Source organism: Budorcas taxicolor, chromosome 21, assembly GCF_023091745.1.
Source record: "Budorcas taxicolor isolate Tak-1 chromosome 21, Takin1.1, whole genome shotgun sequence".
Classification (NCBI taxonomy): Eukaryota; Metazoa; Chordata; class Mammalia; order Artiodactyla; family Bovidae; genus Budorcas; species Budorcas taxicolor.
The window spans coordinates 49,705,904-49,726,701 of record NC_068930.1 but is presented as its reverse complement, the minus strand read 5'-3'; the positions used below and the strand labels follow the sequence as shown (position 1 = coordinate 49,726,701).

Sequence of the window (20,798 nt, the reverse complement as noted above, 5' to 3'; positions counted from 1 at the left end):
TCATTTAACAACATATGTAGGGCTGTTTGCCGTTTCTTAATCAATATTTTTGTAACCTACTCTTCGATCTTTATTACCTTCTGAATCCTTAAGCTGTCCCACTTTTTGGCTGTATCATTCAAGTTAAATGGCCTGTTTATGACCAGAATCAGATTTGTTCAGAATTAATAACCTGATTATTTGGAGCTGAATGAACAATGTATATTTTTATTAGCAAAGAGATTAGTGATTTTTTTTTTGTTGTGTGATTTGTAATACAATATCTATATAGAACTCTAAACACACAAAATACAAAAATACTTGACAGGTATTTCTGAGTATATACTATGTTTGAGGTGCTTTGCTAGGCAGAGGAGAAATACAGAATAAAAAAGAAATGTAAATACTAGATTGAAGAGCTTAATAATATGATGGCTGAAAAATATCAAAATAAGAGTAATAAAATCTGAAAAGCTGAGAGAACCAAATGAATGGTGTGTGTAAGCTGCTGATTCAGTTCAGAGAAAGCAGAGGTTACTTTGACGTAGGTATCAGAGAAGACTTTAGAAAGAGGACACATCTAGTCACGGCTTAAAGAGCGGGTGAGATTTGGTCATAGAGAGATAAGCATAGAAGTTTGGCTTTATGCCAGTGGGGAGTCATCTAAGATTGTTAAGCACAGTTCAGAAGACAATTTGCAAGTATCTTATACAGTAGATTGGAGTGGGGAAAAATGGGATAACAAGATGAGCAGTTTAGAGGCCATTCTAGAAATGAAATAAACACTTTAATGAGGACAAACATTACAAAGAAAAAATAAAGTTAATTATATATTTGGAGTGTGTTATGATTTTTTTAATTTTGCAGGTTTTATTTATCTTTCCAATATTAATATAAATATAGAATGACAAAAATAAACATGTGTATACAATTAAAATTTTTTCAACAACTAGTGCATAGATAAATAATACCAAGAAGAAATTTTTTATCATATTTCTTTTTTGGTTTTTTTTCTTATTACTACAGTTTACTAATAAAACAGTAGCCCATGTAGCTTGTAACATGCTTCACATGCTGGTTCATTATGTACCTAGACTTCAGATTTACCAGCCTGATTCTCCCTTGAAAATTATTCAAGTAAGTAATTTGTCATTTGTTTATTATGACTTGTTAAGTATTCTTACATTTGGATACCTTGAAATATAAAATTATTTAATAGTTTTCTTTAAATTTTACATAGCTAAATAGTGGCCACTCAGGGTACATATTTGAAATACCATAATTCATGGTAGTCCTTTTCTATATTCTGTTACCTTAATATATTAAGAGATTATGTAGTTGGGTTTTAAATGCTATGTGCAAATTTATTATTGCTATTGTCTTTATAATGTATATTCAGTATCATTCCCTGTTTTAGGTTAGAAAACATACCATCCCTTCAGTTACCAAAATCAGAACATTATTTTGGTTCATTCCTTCCCTTTCCTCTTCTGCCAGTCATTTATAAAGTCTTTTATTTCTTTCTTTTTTTTAAATTCTGTGTGTTCTGTGCTTTCTGTAACACAAGATACTATAATAGCCTTTTAAACTGGTCTCCTGGCTTCTGAGGTCATCCCTCCAAGTCATCATTCATATTGACATGACTTATGTCACTATCCTGAAGGAGAAAAAAAACAATGAAACTAAAGTCTCCAAGTGACTTTCTTTTACCTATAAGACCCAAACTCTATTTGTGATTTACTTGGAAGCCTCCAGATGAGAACCCATACCATCTTTTCAGAATCATGTACAGATTCCTTTGATGAAATACCTTGTAGTCTAGGCACCTGCGTCAGCTATTATCCCCTAAACATACCCTTTACTCATCTTCTTACCTAAAATGCTCTTCTTTCTCTGCCCACCTCATCTTTCAGTGATTGGTTTAAACACCATCTCCTCAAAAAAACGAGAATCCTTACTTATTCTTTCCAACCAGAATTTATCTTTCTTATCTTCATGTTCTTATAACATTTTTAGGAAAGACAGTATTATTTATTAAGCACTTACTATGTATCAGTCATTATGCTAGTCACCTTTTCATATGTTAACCTCATTTAATTCATAAAAGGTCATTTGAAGCAGACTGTTATGTTATCTCTTCCTCCTCTTCTCCCTTTATATAAGATGAGAGAACTGAGGATATAGTAACTATATAAAGTCATAAGCTAAACCAGGGTAGAAACAGTTCAAACCCAAGTCTGTTAAATTTCAAGTCCAAGCTTTTGCCAGTCAACCATGTCACCAAGGCCCTATTGTAGCACTAAATATATTTGTGTAAAAACATCTAAGCTTCTTTAAGACAGTGACAGTTTTTCTTTATTATTTTTTATGCATAGGATGACTTTCATATAGAATCTCTTAAATAAATATCTGTTGAGTTTAATACAGTATTATGGTTCAGAGATTGGGTTTGAAGGTTAGACCTGGATTAATTAACCCACAACTCTACCATTTACCACGTTTGTAACTATGAACTCAGTCCTCTAAACTCTGACTTTCTTTATGTTTGCATTTGGGATAAAAATAACTACCTCACAGAGTTGCTCTGAAAACTAAATGAGAAAATATATATAAAACACTGATACATTTTGCCATAAAAGTGATGGGACATAAATTTTAAAAAGTGTGTTGGCTGCAGCTACTGTCGTAATCATGCATGACTTGATAACGGGGTGTAAATGTGAATGTTCATATATATATATATATATATATATATATATAAAAGCATTTGAAATTTTAAAACTTGAAAATTTTACTCTTTAAGATTGGTTATTCTGTTGAAAGTTAAGGTATTCTTTAAGCAGATTTTTTTTTCTCATTTGAAAGCCTCCAAATGCTTTCTTATATTTTCTTTCTCAGTTTATTTATTTTAATACTTATCTAATTCTTAGCTGTGTAGAGTTTTTGCAGATTGCCTCAGTATAAATTATGGTGGCCAATGGCTACAGATAAATAGTTATACTTCACCTGTAATTGAATGAAGAAATGAAATTCTAAAATGGTAGAGGAATTCCCTAATGGCTATCTGCTTGCATGGTTAGGAATAGAATCCCAGTTCTATTAACATTATTAAGTATTAATCTGATATACTAGATTCATTCTATTAGTGAGTAAAACCTTTTACAGTGTAAATTACCTTTAGAGGAATTTTTTTACTTGAAGCACTCATTTATAAAAATAGCATGCAATAAAAATACAATAAGTTCACCTCAATACATTTTTAACATACACATTAAAAAATTGAATAAGATCAAGAAATTTTCAGGGTAAATGATAAAATTATATTAATATTTTGCTTTAATAAGGTCTTCTATTTCATACTTCATCAATTTTGTTCGTACTATGTTCAGTGTACAGTATATGTTAATTTTAAAAGCCGCATTATAAAATTTCTTTTAAAAGTCATATATTTGCGAGTATATATACCACAATATCCAGGAAGACAAGAGTAAATTATTTTTCCTTCACTTCATTGGGGAATAATTAATAAATATATTTTAAATGTATAAAGCAGTGATATTGTAGAAGGGTTACCAAGATCAAGGTAATTAACATATTGATTATTACACATTGTTAATTTTTTTTATGGTGAGAATACTTCAGGTCTACTCTTAGCAACTTTAAGATAGTATTGTATGATTAACTGTATTTATTGTACTATATGATAAATCCTTAGAATTTATTATTCTTTTAACTGAAAATTAGTACCCTTTGACCTCCATCTCCCCAGTTCACTAGACCTCAGCCCCTGGCAACCACTGTACTATTCTGTTTCTACAAAATTAGCTTTTTTTAGATTCCACATGTAAGTGATACCATACAATATTATCTTTCTCTGGCTTATTTCATTTAGCATAATACCCTGCAAGTTTTTTCATGTTCTCACAAATGGCAGGATTTTCTTTCCTATGATTTAATAATATTCAATCGTGTATGTATGTACACCACAATTTCTGTATCCATTTTTCTGTCAAAAGACATGTGGGCTGTTCCATATCTTGGCTATTTTGAATAATACTGCAGTGAACATGAGTGTGCATATATCCCTTTGAGATACTGATTTTATTTCCTTCATATGTATACCCAGAAATAGTATATATGGTATTTACATTTTTAATTTTGTTAGGAACCTCCATACTATTTTTCATAATGACTGTACCAGTTTCCATTCCCACTAAGAGTGCATAAGGGTTCCCTTTTCTCTACATTCTCACCAACATTATCTCTTGTCTTTTTAAAAATAGCCATCCTAACAAATATGAGGTGATACTTCATTGTGATTTTGATTTGTATTTTCCTGATGATTACTGATGTTGAGTACTTTACCATGTTCTTGTTGGCCAATTGTGTGTCATTGGCAGAACGTCTACTCAGAATCTTTGCCCTTTTATAGATTCAGATAATTTGTTTGGCTGTTGGGTGTAGAAGTTCCTTGTATATTTTAGATATTAACCCCTTACAGATATATGGTTTGCAGATATTTTTTTCCATTCTGTAAGTTGTCTTTTCACTTTATTGATGGTTTCTTTCTCTGTGCAGAAGCTTTTAGTTTATATAGTCCCACTTGTCTTTTTTTGTTGTTGTTGCTTGTGCTTTAGGTATGATTTCCAAAATATTATTACCAAGACCCATGTCACGGAGCCTTTTTCCTATGTTTTCTTCTCGGAGTTTTAAGGTTTCAAGCCTTTGTATTGAGACTTTGATCCATTTCAAGTTAATTTTTGTGAGTGGTATAAAGTAGGGGTCCAGTTTCATGCTTTTGCACATGGATACCCAGTTTTTTTCAACACCACATGTGTGTGTGTTCTCGGCACCCTTTTCTAAAATAGACTGTATGTGTGGGTTTATGTCTAGACTTCATTCTAATGCACTGGTCTGGGTGCCTGTTTTTATGTCAGTCCCTTACTGTCAGTGCCATATTTTGATTGTTGTTGTTAAGTCATGTCTGACTCTTTGCGATCCCATGGACTGCAGCATGCCAGGCTTCCCTGTCCTTCACTATCTCCCAGAGTTTACTCAGACTCATGTCCTTTGAGTCAGGTGATACCATCCAACCATCTCATCTTTTGTTGCCCCTTTTCCTCCTGCCTCCAATCTTCGCCAGGATCAGGGTCTTTACCAGTGAGTCGGCTCTTCCCATCAGGTGGCCAAAGTATTGGAGCTTCAGCTTCAGCATCAGTCCTTCCAGTGAGTTTTCAGGGTTGATTTCCTTTGGGATTGACTGGTTTTATCTCCTTGCAGTCCAAGGGACTCTCAAGAATCTTTGCCACCACCACAATTCAAAAGCATCAGTTCTTCGGGGCTCAGTCTTCTTCATGGTCCAACTCTTACATCCGTACATGACTACTGGGAAAACCATAACTTTGATTGTATGGACTTTTGTCGACAAAGTGATGTCTGTGCTTTATAATATGCTGCCTGGGTTTGTCATAGCTTTCCTTCCAAGGAACAAGCATCTTTTAATTCCATGGCTGCGGTCACTGTCCACAGTGATTTTGGAGCCCAAGAAAATAAAGTCTTTCACTGATTCTACTTTTTTCCCCTTCTATTTGCTATGAAGTGATGGGACCAGATGCCATGATCTTAGGTTTTGGAATGTTGAGCTTCAAGCAAGCTTTTTCACTCTCCTCTTTCACCTTCATCAAGACACTCGTTAGTTCCTGGCCATTATAGTATCATATGCATATCTGAGGTTGTTGATATTTCTCCTGTCAATCTTGATTCCAGCTTGTGACCCATCAGCCCAAAATCTCACGATGTACTCTGCATATAATTTAAATAAGCAGGATGACAGTATACAGCCTTGCTGTACTCCTTTCCCAATTTTGAACCCGTCAGTTGTTCCATGCCCGTGTTCCATATTTTGATTGCTCTGCTGCTGCTGCTGCTAAGTCGCTTCAGTCGTGTCCGACTCTGTGCGACCCCATAGACAGCAGCCCACTAGGCTCCTCTGTCCCTGGGATTCTCCAGGCAAGAATACTGGAGTGGGTTGCCATTTCCTTCTCCAATGCATGAAAGTGAAAAGTGAAAGTGAAGTCCTCAATCGTGCCCGACTCTTAGCGACCCCATGGACTGCAGCCTACCAGGCTCCTCCATCCATGGGATTTTCCAGGCAAGAGTACTGGAGTGGGGTGCCATTGCCTTCTCTGTTGATTGCTCTAGCTTTATAATAAAACTTGAAATCAGGAAGTGTGAAGCTTTGTTCTTTTTTCTCAAGATTGCTTTGGCTCTTTGGTTTTGTGTGTGGTGGAGGGGCGGGGGGGAGGAAGTCTATTCAAATTTTATGATATTTTAGGATAGTTCTCTCTCATTCTGAGAAAAATGCCACTGGAATTTTGATAGGTATTACACTGAATCTGTAGATCACTATGGGTAGTGTGAGCAATTAAAGTGTTAATTCTTCCAATCTATAGCATGGAATATCTTTCCATTTATTTGTCTTCTTCAGTTTCATTCACTAGTGTTTTCTAATTTTCAGTATATAGGTCTTTCACCTCCTTGGTTAAATTTATTCCTAAGCATTTTATTGACTTTGATGCTATTATAAATTAAGTTCTCTTTGTGATAGTTTATTGTTGGTGTATAGAAATGCAACTGGATTTTATGTGTTGAGTTTTGCATCCTGCAACTTGACCGAATTCACTTGCGAGTTCTAATCTAATAGGTTGTTTCTGTGAAATGTTTAGGATTTCCTGAGTATAGGATCATGTCATCTACAAATAGAAATAATTTTATTTCTTCCTTTCAGATTTGGATGCTTTTTATTTCTTTCTCTTGCCTAATTGGTATGGTAGGATTTCCCATACTGTGTGGAATAGAAATGACAGTTAAGAGCATCCTTGTCTTATTCCCAACTTTAGAGGAAAGGACATTGACTTTTTACCTTCAAATATGTTGCTAGCTTTGGGCTTGTCCTATATGGAGTTTATTATGTTAAGATAACATTCCTTCTTAACTTGTTGATTAAAGCAGATGTCTTCAGTAGTAAATTACCAATGGTTTTTATATGTCATTTTGTTTATCTGTATCTTCTGATTTTTCTGTCAGAACATATATTACTTGTATATTTATACATATTGATTCAAGAATTGAATCTATAAGAAAACCATTTATAGTTAAGAGAGCGTATATAACTTTGGTTCTGTACATTAAGATTGTAAATGTTTGATAGTATACTTGAAAAACTGACCTATTAAAAATTACTTTGAAATAACAGTATATTTTGGCTTAAACTTTCAACAGTATACTTTCTTTTCTTTTTTTTTTAACAGTATATTTTCTATCACTTTATTAGCATTAGTGTTTGTTTTAAGATATAGTATTAGTTTGACATATTTTGAGCTTTTTTAAATTTCTTACAGATTCTAATAGCCACTATTACCCATCTTTTGCCAAGTACGGAAGCGTCATCTTATGAAATGGACAAGAGGGTAATTTAAATTTGTTTTTATATTTAACAACATGATTATCTAGTAAAATATTTATATTTTTAAACCATGAAAGTATATATATTTATATGGGACACAATTAATCTTACATTAATTATGAGATATAGCTGTCCATTATTTAAGTATAACTAAATTATATTTTTAGTTCATATTTCAAATTAATCATGGTCATTTGATAAAGTCTTTTTGTAAGGAACTTGGGAGGGTTCTGTCCATTTTATTTTTTTTTTAGTTGTTATGATCTTATTTATGCTTGAAAGTTATTAATTGTGAGGAATTCATTCTTAAGGAAGCCATGCATTTTAATATAACTGTTACTGATAGGAAGTAAAGAAATTTCCAATAAGGAAAGTTCATATAATGTATAAAGGTATGACACTTTGGAGAAGACATACCCTTTGGCCATCAAAATGTTCTACAAGATTGTATTTACCTCAGTAAATTTATTATGAGATTCCTTTAATTATTTCAGATATTGTACTTATCAGTCTAAAGTTTCTATTTGATATCTCTTTATAGTTTTCATGTCTTTCCTGAAATTCTGCATTATTTCATCAGTTATCTCTGTTTTCTTTCATAGATTTTTAACATATGTATGTAATTAAAGTTCTAGCTGCTAAATTCAATATCTGGATTATTGATGAGTCTGTTTCCATTGAACTTTTTTCCTAAAGACTATAGGTTCCACTTTGCTGTTGGTTCATATGTCTGTTAATTTTTTGCACATAGCTTGTTATAGGGACTCTAGATATGGGCTGCCCAAATGGTAGCTGCTTACCATGTGTGACTTTAAATAAAATTAAATTGAACATTTACATGAAAATTTTAATTCCTTGTTTGTACCAGCCACATTTCAAGTGCTCAGTAGACACATGGGCAAATATATACTATTTCCATCACTGCACAAAGTTCTATCAGACAGTGTTGCTCTAGATCCTGTTAATTTTCTCTGAAAATTATTCCTTCTCATTTTCGCATCCCAATCTTGAATTCTCTTCTCCAAATCTCAATGTTAGGATTTCTTAATCATATTGTGTTGAAATCTCATGTATTCTGCCCATTGTTTACAGAACTCTGCAGTTATAATTATGTTTCTGGGCCTCTTCTCAGTTATTTTCTTGTGTGGGCTTGTTGTTTGGTTGCTAAATCATGTCTGACTCTTTTCGACCGCATACTCAGCACGCCAGGATACTCTGTCTTTCACTATCTCCCAGAGTTTGCTCAAATTCATGTCCATTTGAGCAAAGTGATTGAGTCAGTGATGCTTTTTAACATTTTTTGGTCTTTCCTGTTGTCTTCCATATCACTAACTTCATGAGTTTACCTAAGAATTTTTTATTCTTCCTCTTTGTACTTAGTTTAAAACTTATTTGATTGTATTATCTAATGATTGATGAATACATTCTCCCTCATCTTTAAAAGACCCTGTTACTCCATTTTTAGACAGGAGTCCTTCATTTTAGTGTCTTAACCTATGGTCAAGAATTCCAGATCCAATTTGTGAACTATATCTGGGTCACTAGTTAGCCACCTCCTTCTTTATCATTTTGTCTTCCAAAGGCCTAGCTATTCATAAAAAAAAAGCTCCACTACCAGGTTTTTGTTCCCCGCCTACTTTATTCACTAAACATTTATTAATCACAAAATATGTCTGTGGTATTCTGCTTGGAGCTAGTTAAACAGACATAAATAAGATGGTCCCTGCTCTCATGGATTTTGAAGATTAGAGAGACAAGTGAAGCAATCCAGTATAGTAAGTGCTTACTGTAAAAAGCAGAAAAATGTGTATGATACAAGGTAGAGGAGGAAGTAATGAACTATCAAGGCAGGAGGACTTATTTTAAGGGAACAGTTGCTTAACAATGAATGGGGTCTTCTACATAAACGGAAACAAGTAGAGTCAGAGAGTTATTCCAAGTGGAGGGAATAGCATGAGTAAAATCATGTGTACAGTGTCATGGTGTGTTATGGGAAGACAGTTGTAGTTAGTCAGTCAGTTATGTCCAACTCTTTGTGACCCCATGGACTGCAGCACGCCAGGCTTCCCTGTCCTTTACTATCTCCCAGAGTTCACTCAACCCATGTTCATTGATTCGGTGATGTCATCCAACCATCTCATCCTCTGTCATCCCCTTCTCCTCCTGCCTTCAATCTTCCACAGCATCAGGCTCTTTTCTAATGAGTCAGCTCTTTGCATCAGGTGGCCAAGGTATTGGAGCTTCAACTTCAGCATCAGTCCTTCCAATGAATATTCAGGGTCAGTTTCCTTTAGGACTGACTGATTTGATCTCCTTGCAGTCCAAGGGACTCTGAGAAGTCTTCTCCAACACCACAGTTGAAAAGCATCAATTCTTCAATGTTCAGCCTTCTTCATGATCCAATTCTCACATCCATATGTGACTACTGGAAAAACCATAGCTTTAACTATATGGACCTTTGTTGGCAAAGTAATATCTCTGCTTTTTAATACACTGTCTAGGTTTGTTATAACTTTTCTTCCAAGGAACAAGCATCTTTTAATGTTATGGGAAGACATAATGTTATGGGAAGGCAGTAGGCAATTATTTCCATATTATAGGACATGAAATGCATGATTCAAGGTTGGGGAATTAGGCATTAGACATAGAAAGGGGTCAGAATTCTACATTAAGAAACTTGGGCTTTTGAGAAAGTTGTTTTTTTGAAAGTGACTTTTTGGAAAGGTTTTAATACGCAACAAAATGCCAAATTTGTGAGAGATCACTTAAGAATGTGCAAAAGGAATAATATAGTAATTGTTAATTACAGTAATCTCTATGAGAATTTATAATGTTCTGAAATAAAGCTAAAGGAATAAAGGTAAATATTGACAAAGTGGCATCCATCACTAGCATCAGGAATAAAGAAAAATGCAGGATATTTGAAGAAAGATGAATTTCAGTTTTTAGTGTGTTGCACGTAAGCAGTGATGGCCAGGTAGAGACCACCATCTATATAACTAAAGTAGTAAATTTGAGGCTGGAAACAAAATTATTGGCATTGTCAATACATGAGTTGTATTAAACTGGGAATATATGTGATCACTTAAGGAGAAGCTCAAGAGTAAGATAGGTTAGCAAAGTATAACACCTTGAAGAGTAACAGGTAAAGAATAGGCAGAGAGGGAGTCCCAAGATAGTGACCTAGAGCTCCTGAGTTTTCCTCGTCTCCTGGACCTGTGGAAAATATAGCTACACGTGGAACAGTTCTCTCTGAGAGAAATCCAGAAACTAATCAAGTGACCTCTACACATCATGTGACTGAGAAAATATCTACATCAGAAATAGGTAGGAAAGGCTGTGGCACTTGTCATAAACCCCACTCCTAGCGTAGCTCCATACAATCAGGAGGAAATGCCCAGCTCACACCCTGTCAGAGGAGAGAAGGGTTTAGACCATACGTCTAGCACTCCACCATTTAAGCCTGCCACCCAAGGGACAGGTGCCAAATCACCTGGCTTGTACCTAGTTCCTCATTCTCATTTACGCTCGCGCTTCACAAAAGCTTACAGTGGGAGAATGGGTGAAAGCTCATTTGCTGTGTATATTTTATACTTACAGATAATTTGAAGTTTGAATGTTCTGTTTTCTGGTTATACTGAGGATGTGGGGTTTTGTTGTTTCAGTTGGTGGTATCCTTACTTCTGTGTCTTCTGGACTGGATCATGGCCTTACCTCTTAAGACACTGCTCCAACCAGTCCATGCTACAGGAGCAGAAAATGATAAAATAGAAAAATCTGTTCTTAACTGCATTTATAAGGTAAACTTTGCTTTATCATTTATTTGGTAACCAAGGATTTTTGAAACCTAAAGAATTAACATTTCTTAGTATTGCATTTTCATTGTTTTAGAGCTAGCAATTTTCTAAGAACATAGATTTATCTTACAGTACCTGTGGATAATTTAAAAGTACTTCTTACAAGACTTTGTTTCATTGCAAAATGTTGAAAAGTGAAATCTTTGTTGAATGTGAGAATCATTAAATATTGCTCATTCTTTTTCAGAAAAATTTTACCTTGATTGAAGAGGTGTGTTTAAATATTTAAAAATTTTGTCAAGTTCTTGTATTAGCAGTTGTTTTCTCCTTTTACCTTTATTTTCAGCGAAAAGGAAAATGTGGTATGTTTTTTCCCCTGTATTTGCAGGTATTACATGGGTGTGTTTATGGAGCTCAGTGTTTTAGCAATCCGAGGTATTTTCCAATAAGCCTTTCTGATTTGGCATCTGTAGATTATGATCCTTTTATGCATTTGGAAAGCCTAAAAGAGCCTGAACCTTTGCACTCTCCTGATTCGGAAAGATCTTCTAAACTCCAGCCAGTAACAGAAGGTAAAATGAATTCTCTTCAGGACAGTACTGTTGCTTGGGTTCTGCCAGAGTATGCTTTGAGGCCTACGTAGAAATACTGGAAGGAAGTATGCCTTACTTTATAATTGTTTACCTTGCCATGTATATTATAACTAAAGTTCATTTTTAGTTTAAGAAATAACTTCAGATACACAAGTACTAAGATGATACGTGATGACATTCCCTTTATACTTATAGGTATTCTGATACTGATTAAGTTCTTTAACCATATTGTGATTAAGTTCTGATTAAGTTCTTTATTCTGATTAAGTTCTTTAACCATACAGTTTTTATTTCTGATTAAGTTCTTTAACCATACAGTTTTTATATTCAGTGAGTTTACTATCTGAGATAAGGAAATATGTAGACAAGTAACCTTATGATATGACTACATATAAAAATAAAAGTACATCCAAGATGCAGGGGTATAGTATGATGCAGGGGACTCAAACACAGTGTTCTTCGACAACCTAGAGGGGTGGGAGGTGGGAGGGACATTCATCAGGGAGGGGACATATGTATACCTATGCTGATTCATGTCTGTGTATGGCAGAAACCAACACCATATTGTAAAGCAATTATCCTTCAATTAAAAATAAAAGATGCAGGGGTAGCCCAGAGGAATCCCGCAATTATTGAAGGGTTTTAAGGAGGTGATATACATGGTAAAATTAGTATTAAGAGCTCTTTGAGAGTAGTATTTTAGGAATCAGCAGACTGTGGCCCACACCTGCCACCTAAATACAGTTTTATTGAGACACATCCATGCTGTTCATTTAAATATCATAATGGCTGCTTTTGTGTAGTAATAGCAGTGTTGAGTAGTTTGGACAGAGAGAGCATGGCCCATAAAACCAAAGATAATTTACTGTCCTTTGCAGAGAAAGGGATTTGCTTGATCTCTAATATGTTAGATTGATTTTTAGGGAGCTTGCAGTAGGAGAGACAAGAGTTGCTAAAGGGTTAAATTGGTTATATCTTCCCCAAACTAGACCAAGAATATGAGAAAGTTTAGAGAATTAGGGAGGGAAATGAGAGCAGTATTAGAAATGGTTTAACTAGGAGTTGGATATTCATGTGACTTAGTGGGACAGTTCATTGTACATGCAGACCTACACCTTAGCAGAGAGGTCTTTGTTAGGAATATGTATTTACACGGATGTGTGTGTTCTGAGAAGAAAAGGTTAGAAAGGAAGGAAAACCAGGAAAGAGTAGTTTCTCAGAAACAGAAGAAAAAGATTTTTGAAAGACTGGCCAAAGGTATTAAATGATAGAGATATTAAGTACAAAAAGACTGACAAATACATCTACTTTGGTTTCAGCAGAGAAGTAGAAGACAGACGTGGATGGCTGTGGGTTAAAGAGCAAGCAGGACTTAAGGAAGTAGAGCCATTTGTCAAAAGTGCTCTTTAAAAAAGTCAAGAAAAATGATAAAACAGATAAGATTATTCAGCGTTAAAGGAGTTTTAAAAAGAGCTAAACTCAATTATAAGCTGAGAAAGAAAGTTGTAAGGGGTTCATTAACAGAGTGAAGTTCCTGAGAGCTAGAAAGTTTAGGTATTAATATTAGCTCTTCTTCTGAAATCAGAAAGATGAAGAAAATTGAAATAAGTTAAGAGGACTGACGGAAGTATTGAGGACCCAACAGAAAGGGGAAACCACAATGTTTTGTTTACATCTCTCAACATTCCGTAAATTGAATCTGGCAGATAGACAAGGGAACGATGGCTCTCAGAATATTGGTATATGGTTTAATTATAGAGTCTAGGGTTGGTGAGGATTGAACTGATGTTAGGAAATAGCTAATAAGCTGGAAGAAAGTAGAAGTGATCCTATGAATCAGAAAGTAGATGTGGTTGGTGATAAGAAGTTTGAGCAATGATCCTCAGCCTTGGCTGCATATTACAATACTGATATTCTGGTCCCATCCATAGAGGTTTTGATATATTGATCTGGGATTCCTCAGGCTTTTAAAACGTTGCAGGTGATTAATATCCAGCCAAGGTTGAGAACTGCTGAGCTTATCAGTATGTTAGGACAGTGGTTTATTAAATGAGTTTTTAAGCAGCAGACACTTCAGATAAATTTCACAAGGAAGTCTACTTTGTAAAACTTCTTAAAGTAGAGCTACAGTGAAGATTCGGCAGACTTCTTTCCCATTCATGTCTAAGAGCCCTCTCCAAGGGCTCTACAGAACAGAAATGGAAAGTCAGTAGATTAGGAGGTTTTGGTTAGAGTATAAACTATTAAGGGAAAGTTTGATTTTTAAAGGTAGAATAGTTATAAATGATTAAAACATTCAGAATGTGGCCATGGTAATGGATTGATGACATAAAATGCAAGTGAAGGTATAAAGTTATGTATCAAGGAAATACAGGGCTTGGGTTTTGAGTCAACCACAAATACCTAATAGTTTGTCTAGAACACATATGTACAAGTGAACTAGGAATGTAATAAAAATAATTCAGACAATAATTGATATAGATGACTTATTTCTTTAGATTTGGCATAGTATAATACAGTGTTTATTTTACTTAAAAACAAAGTTAAATGAAAATATTCTTTCCTTTTTGCATTTTTAAAGGTGTAAAACAATAAAACTTGGTTCAGGGCAATATAGTATATTTCTTAAACAGTGAAATAAATAGTTTACTTAATATTTACTTACTAAAAGGGAAGTTTTAATGTATTTCATGTAAAATTTACTGTGCCGTTAACAGTCACTGTAAAAGAAAGGTGTAAAGATTTTAAACAGATGAGCTTTATATTGATACCAAATACTCCATGGGGTACTATTCTCTAAATGTATTAAAGTTGTTCCCTTTGGACTTTCTTAAAGGTATTAAGGACCAGATAAATGCAGAACCTTTTCGGAACAGCTGTGAGCTAACAGCAGGTGATTCTGTGGTCTGTAGTGACTACATGCTGAGGGTTTTTTGTTTTATTTTAATGTGGCAAAAATGGCTAATTGTTGATGCATGCCTTGTCTAAGGCATGCATCATCATCTTCAAGTACTTTTTTGGCCAAAGATTTCTAAACACACAGTGTCCCTAATAAGCTCAGTATTGCACTGAACAAATCTGATTTGAAAACTATTGGCAGGAGTAGCTGTAATTATTAAATTTACTAAAGAAGCAAGATAGTGAAGTTGGCTTTTTGTCAAATGGCAGTAGTCTTATTAGCAGAAAGTCATCATTTGCAGGGTCAGAGTGAAAGAAGGCTCCAGAGGATTCATTCTGTCTTAATTATAGTTTCACCTGTACATATTATGCAAAGCTAATATTTAAAGCATTTGCCAAAATTAACTTCCTCTGCATGTTCTGTTATAGTGCAGTGAATTGCAGCAGCTTTTTATGTCTTGCTGCTTTTGTGTGCCATAATAATCTGTAATTATGGGTTTGCTGCAAATGCTTGTAGGGTTTGTTTAATCTGACGATCTGAAAAGACAACCTTGAATAGACTTACTTAAATGAATGATAGTTACCCAAAGCATTAGAAGCACTGATATCTTCATTTTGCATTTTCTCACAAGGGTAGTTATTTTAGAATTTCATTTTTAATTTCTAAATTAGAGAATTTCATGTTTTTTATATCTAGGTAGATATGTAGAAGATATGTATGTTCAATTGCTAATGATTCAAAATAAATCTAAGTAATCCTAACTGCCAAATTAATAAGTTGAGGGTTTGTTTTTTTTTTAATCCTTGTATATTTTTAAATATCCTGAAATTAGAGAAGCAGTTTAGGAAAGAAAATGCTTTTACCAACTTGTGAAATCTAAGTTCATTTGTTAAATGTTCTCGGTGTCAGTAATTATGACATGTGTGAAGAAGCTCACTAAACTGCATTCTCACTGTCTCTTTTCTTGAGGGGAGCATGTATAGAATGGACAGGACCTAGACTTAAGTTATTTCAGTTTTAGGGACGAAGTTGGCTCATTCTTACAGTTTAGTTATAGGCAAGTTTGCAAAAGGAACTCATAAAACCTTTGTGACTTACAGTGCTCTCAAAATTGATTTGTATTGTTTCAGTTATATCAGGCTTTGTATATGAGTTTTCAGTTCATCTTTACCAAAAACTCCATGGTATCCTTAGAGAAAAATGGAGTTTAAGAAGTTTTATGTGACTTGTCCATGATCACAGAAGAAGCCAAAGTCAGAAATTCTTCTCTTTTCTGTAGTCTATTTTTATTAAATTACACTCTTTTGCTTCTTTAGAAATGTCTGCAAAGATTCACTGCCTAAATGAGTCACCTGTTTGTCACTCAAAAGGAAGAAAGGGGAAAAAAATTTTCTTGCATAAACTTTATTTAATCATAATTATCTATTACTATTTAAAACATGGCTTAGTTTATTTATTTGTTTTTTCATGGTTTAGTTTAAATGAGTTTTTCCAGTTGATCTTGGCCATTTATTAATTTATGTTAAGTACCCTTTTTTGACTTTGTACGCAGAAAAAACTTATTTGAATGCGTTGTTTCCGTATGTCAAAGTAATTTGCCAGAAGAAAAGGACAATTTAACAAAAGAGAAAAATACAGAGATTTGAGTTGTGATAAAGATGAAAATAATACTGCCCCAGTGTGATACCTTCTGTGGCAAATCCCTGAACTTGTGAACCCATTTGTCTTCTTGTTGAAAATGAGAAGTATTGGCTAGTTTATCTGCAAGGCCCCTTACAGTGTGAACACTCGTTATATTCTGAGTTATAATTAGAGAAGCAAAAGCAGGCACTAGATTCAGATTACCCGTTCCTCATCATTTAGTGGCATATCTTTTTGCTTTACCATAGTAAGTCTTGAAAATGTAGGACTGAATTAAGATCAGTCATTTAGTTTGTTATGTAGTGTTAAAATAGCTCATTTTCAGAGCTAGCTGTAACTATAATCAAAAAACAGCTCGATGAAATTGGAACTTTTTAAGTAAATTGAAGAATGTTTATATATACATATATGTAATAAAACTTGATTGATCATGGAAGAAGATTAAAATTTTGACAGTAACATTTCCAAATCCACAAAGTCCAAAGAAAATTGTTCTTTTTTATATTTGGAATAATGAAGATGTTATTGGTATTAATAGCATAGCTGCTGACTTGTTGCTTACGCTTTGCCTGTACCGAGGGGTGTCAGTGCCTCGAGTATATGACACTATTTGTCTCTCTTGCCTCTTTTTAAGTAATCATGCCAACAGTGTACAACTTAGTTCCCTTGTGAACTTTTAAAAGTTGAGTTTCCTCTCTTTCTTTCTGCCTTTACTCTCTTTCTGTGTTCTTCGTCTTCCTTCCACCCTCCCCTCCTTTTTCCTCTTCCTTCAGGTCCTGACATTAGGCACCTTGCCTCTTCAGGCCTCTTATTGCTATATTCTTTGAGTTTTCTGTTTTTACCATTTCCTGTTTTTTTTTTTTTAAGTTACTCATATAGATGTGCTCCTTACCTGTTTACTGCCTTAGAAAAATAGGCAAGCCATAAATATTTTTCCTTTAAAGTTTCCTTGGCATGTACAGGCCACACTGACTCACTGTTTAAATTGACCCTGACTCCTGAAGTTTAGTTGAAAGATCACTTTTCTGTGACACTTTTACATCATCCATCTAAGCCATAGTTAAATGCTATTCAAGGCATGTTACAAACTATGTCTCTGCATCTCCTGATAAGATAAAAACTTATCGGTTGGATTTTGTTGACCTTTTAATCTGCGAGCAAAGCTATTTCACATGATTTAAAACAATTTTGAACCTTCTTTGAAGGTATGATGTACATTTAAGGGCCTCAATTTAAATTATTAAGAAGAATCCATAAGCAAAAATTTCAAAAAGGGCTTTCTTATAAAAATTAACAAAACTTTATCTGAGTAGTTTTCTTCTTTGCCATCATTCTTGTAGCTCATATGCTATATTGGAAATATTTGCTCTAATATTTGAATGTGATTTTGATAATGTGATGGAATCCCTGTTTGCTGTCTGTTTCACTGTTATATGACTCTCTAGGAAGCAGCAGTATTCTCACTCACTTATATTTTTCTTTATTCCTAGTGAAAACTCAAATGCAGCAAGGATTAATCTCCATAGCTGCCCGCACTGTTATTACACATCTGGTGAATCACTTGGGCCATTATCCAATGAGCGGTGGTCCTGCTATGTTAACAAGTCAGGTGTGTGAGAATCACGACAATCATTACAGTGAAAGCACTGAACTTTCCCCTGAACTCTTCGAGAGTCCAAATATTCAGTTTTTTGTGTTAAACAATACAACCTTAGTGTCCTGTATCCAGATCAGAGCTGAAGAGAGTATACCTGGAGGAGGTTTATCTGCTGGTCTTGCATCAGCCAATTCAAATGTCAGAATTATAGTACGTGATCTTTCTGGAAAATATTCATGGGATTCTGCCATCCTGTATGGACCACCTCTTGTAAGTGGTCTATCAGAACCTACATCTCTCGTACTTTCATTGTCTCACCAAGAGAAGCCAGAAGAACCTTCTGCATCTAATGAATGCTTAGAAGATATAACAGTTAAAGATGGGATTTCCCTCCAGTTTAAAAGAAGTTTTAGAGAAACTGTACCAACTTGGGACACAATCAGAGATGAAGAAGATGTTCTTGATGAGCTTTTGCAGTATTTAGGTGTAACCAGTCCTGAATGCTTACAGAGAACTGGAGTATCACTTAATATTCCTGCTCCACAGCCTGTGTGCATTTCTGAAAAACAGGAGAATGATGTTATTAATGCTATCCTTAAGCAGCATACAGAGGAAAAAGAATTTGTTGAGAAACACTTTAATGACTTAAACATGAAAGCTGCAGAACAAGATGAACCAACGTCTCAGAAACCTCAGTCAGCATTTTATTATTGCAGATTGCTTCTTAGTATATTGGGAATGAATTCCTGGGACAAAAGGTAAGGATAAAGGACAGGTTTTTCCTTTTTTAAAAGAAATATTAGTCTTAATCATTTTATGATCAGCATTTTAGTCTCCATTCTTTCCCTCACTAAATTTTACCTACCAGTTAGTTCTTTGACCAGTAGGCAGATTTTCTTTCTTTTTTTAGTCCACAGCGTCATAATCAGGTTTCAGAGGAATAAGAAGATAATTGAATCTAATGAATTAACTCTAACATTTTCATAATGACTAGTATAACTATCTGACTTAGAACACATAGCTCAAATAATTGAGAAAAATCTTTTTTCCAACCTTCATGTAAGCTAATAGGAAAAACTGTTTTCTTACAACACTTCTGACACCAAATGTGTGAGTTTCTCACACCAGGCAGTTTCAACAATACCTGGAGTTACCACAGACAAGAGCTTAGACTGATGAGATTGCTCTATACTTCAGACAACAATTGCAAGTCTGGGTAAATCAGGGGTTCCCACAACTCCTTTCTTGGATTTGATAATTAATTATAATGACTCTTAAAACATTTACTTAGGTTTATCAGTTTGTTATAAGGGACAATTAAAGGACATAGATGAGCAGCCAGATGAAGAGGTATGTGGAGTAAAGTCTGGAAGGATTCCAAGTGTGGAAATTCTGTCCCTGTGGAGTTGGAGTATGCCACCCTCCCAGCACATTGAATGTGTTCAACCAGGAAGCTCCCTGAATCCCCTTGTTTTATTTTTATGGAGGTCTTACCGTGTAGGCATGATTGATTATTAACTCACTTCTCTAGTTCTCTCTTCCCAGAGGCAGGGCTGAAAGTTTCAAGCTTGCTCTTTCTGGTGATGAGGCACCATCCTGAGGTTAACGAGAACACCACCAAAAGTTACCTTATTAGAACAAAATTAAAAGGAAACTCCAGAGGTTTTAGGAAGTCTGTGTACGACTCTACTGTCACCTCCTGCTGCTGCTGCTAAGTTGCTTGGGGACACAGCCCCAGTGTATATTTCTGTGTCATATGATACATATCTCCCCAATTTCTCAAACAGAGCTCCTAAAACTCTTGTAATTTCCTGAGTATAGGAGGTGACAGTTGGAGAAGGAAATGGCAACCCACTCCTGTGTTCTTGCCTGGAGAATGCCAGGGACGGGGGAGCCTAGTGGGCTGCCATCTCTGGGGTCGCACAGAGTCGGACACAACTGAAGCGACTTAGCTGCAGCAGCAGCAGCTACTCTCTTTTGCTGCGCAATGGCCCATATGTTGTTTCTTGAGAAAAAGAAAGGAAGCTCTATTTTACTTTCATGAATGTAACTAATACATATTCAGCACCTGTATAATGTATTTGGTAAAATTTGCACACTGCTTTGTAGTGCAAAAAACACATATAATGTAAAACAAGAAAGAAACTCCATCTGGATTACACATCTCTATCTGGTAAAGAGTTAGATTTTGTGAAATATTTCTCATGAAGGATAACTTTCTCACACATTTTTATGAAACTCTTGAGAAGGAACCTACAAAGTGCTTTTATCCATTTTTCTGAATATGAGTTTGGGAAACTCACAGCATCTGCAAGGAGACATTTACATGGTCAAGAGATAATGATCCACAAGCAGAAATATATGAGGGACTCAGTAGAAATAATGACATATATTCTTTACATTTTTTTTTAGGGTCTATTTCTCCTTTGTGTTAGAAGTAGGAAAAGGCAAGAAAAGTGTAAGAATTGCATGAGTAGAGTGGAAAGTATTTCCAGGACTGTCATGTCATTCACTGCAAAGATGATGAAAATGTTTATAAATCTCTCTGTTTAGGAGGAGCTTTCATCTCCTGAAGAAAAATGAAAAACTACTTAGAGAACTTAGGAACTTGGACTCAAGACAGTGGTAAGTCGTTGAGAAATTTTCAAGTCTATATCTAGCACCTCAGCTGTTTCTATTCATAATGTGAATAATAATGTATTGTTGAATTATGAATTTCTGAACACAAACTTTTTTCATTTATACATATCTTAGAAATAATAAGCATTTTAAAAAATGCACAGCTACATTTAAATGTTTGATATCTTTGGATTATTTATATCTTTTT

At 34.7% G+C, this 20,798-nt stretch overlaps 1 protein-coding gene across 1 annotated transcript in view; it reads left to right on the top strand.

Annotated features, from left to right (window-relative positions):
* The window catches only part of RALGAPA1 (Ral GTPase activating protein catalytic subunit alpha 1), a 189,559-nt gene that overhangs the window by 116,509 nt on the left and 52,252 nt on the right, over positions 1–20,798 (top strand). The window contains exons 30-35 of the mRNA XM_052659453.1: positions 1,006–1,116; positions 7,380–7,448; positions 11,110–11,244; positions 11,630–11,813; positions 17,865–18,729; positions 20,525–20,596. Coding sequence (XP_052515413.1) covers positions 1,006–1,116; positions 7,380–7,448; positions 11,110–11,244; positions 11,630–11,813; positions 17,865–18,729; positions 20,525–20,596 — 1,436 coding nt within the window. The remainder of the gene's footprint in view (positions 1–1,005; positions 1,117–7,379; positions 7,449–11,109; positions 11,245–11,629; positions 11,814–17,864; positions 18,730–20,524; positions 20,597–20,798) is intronic.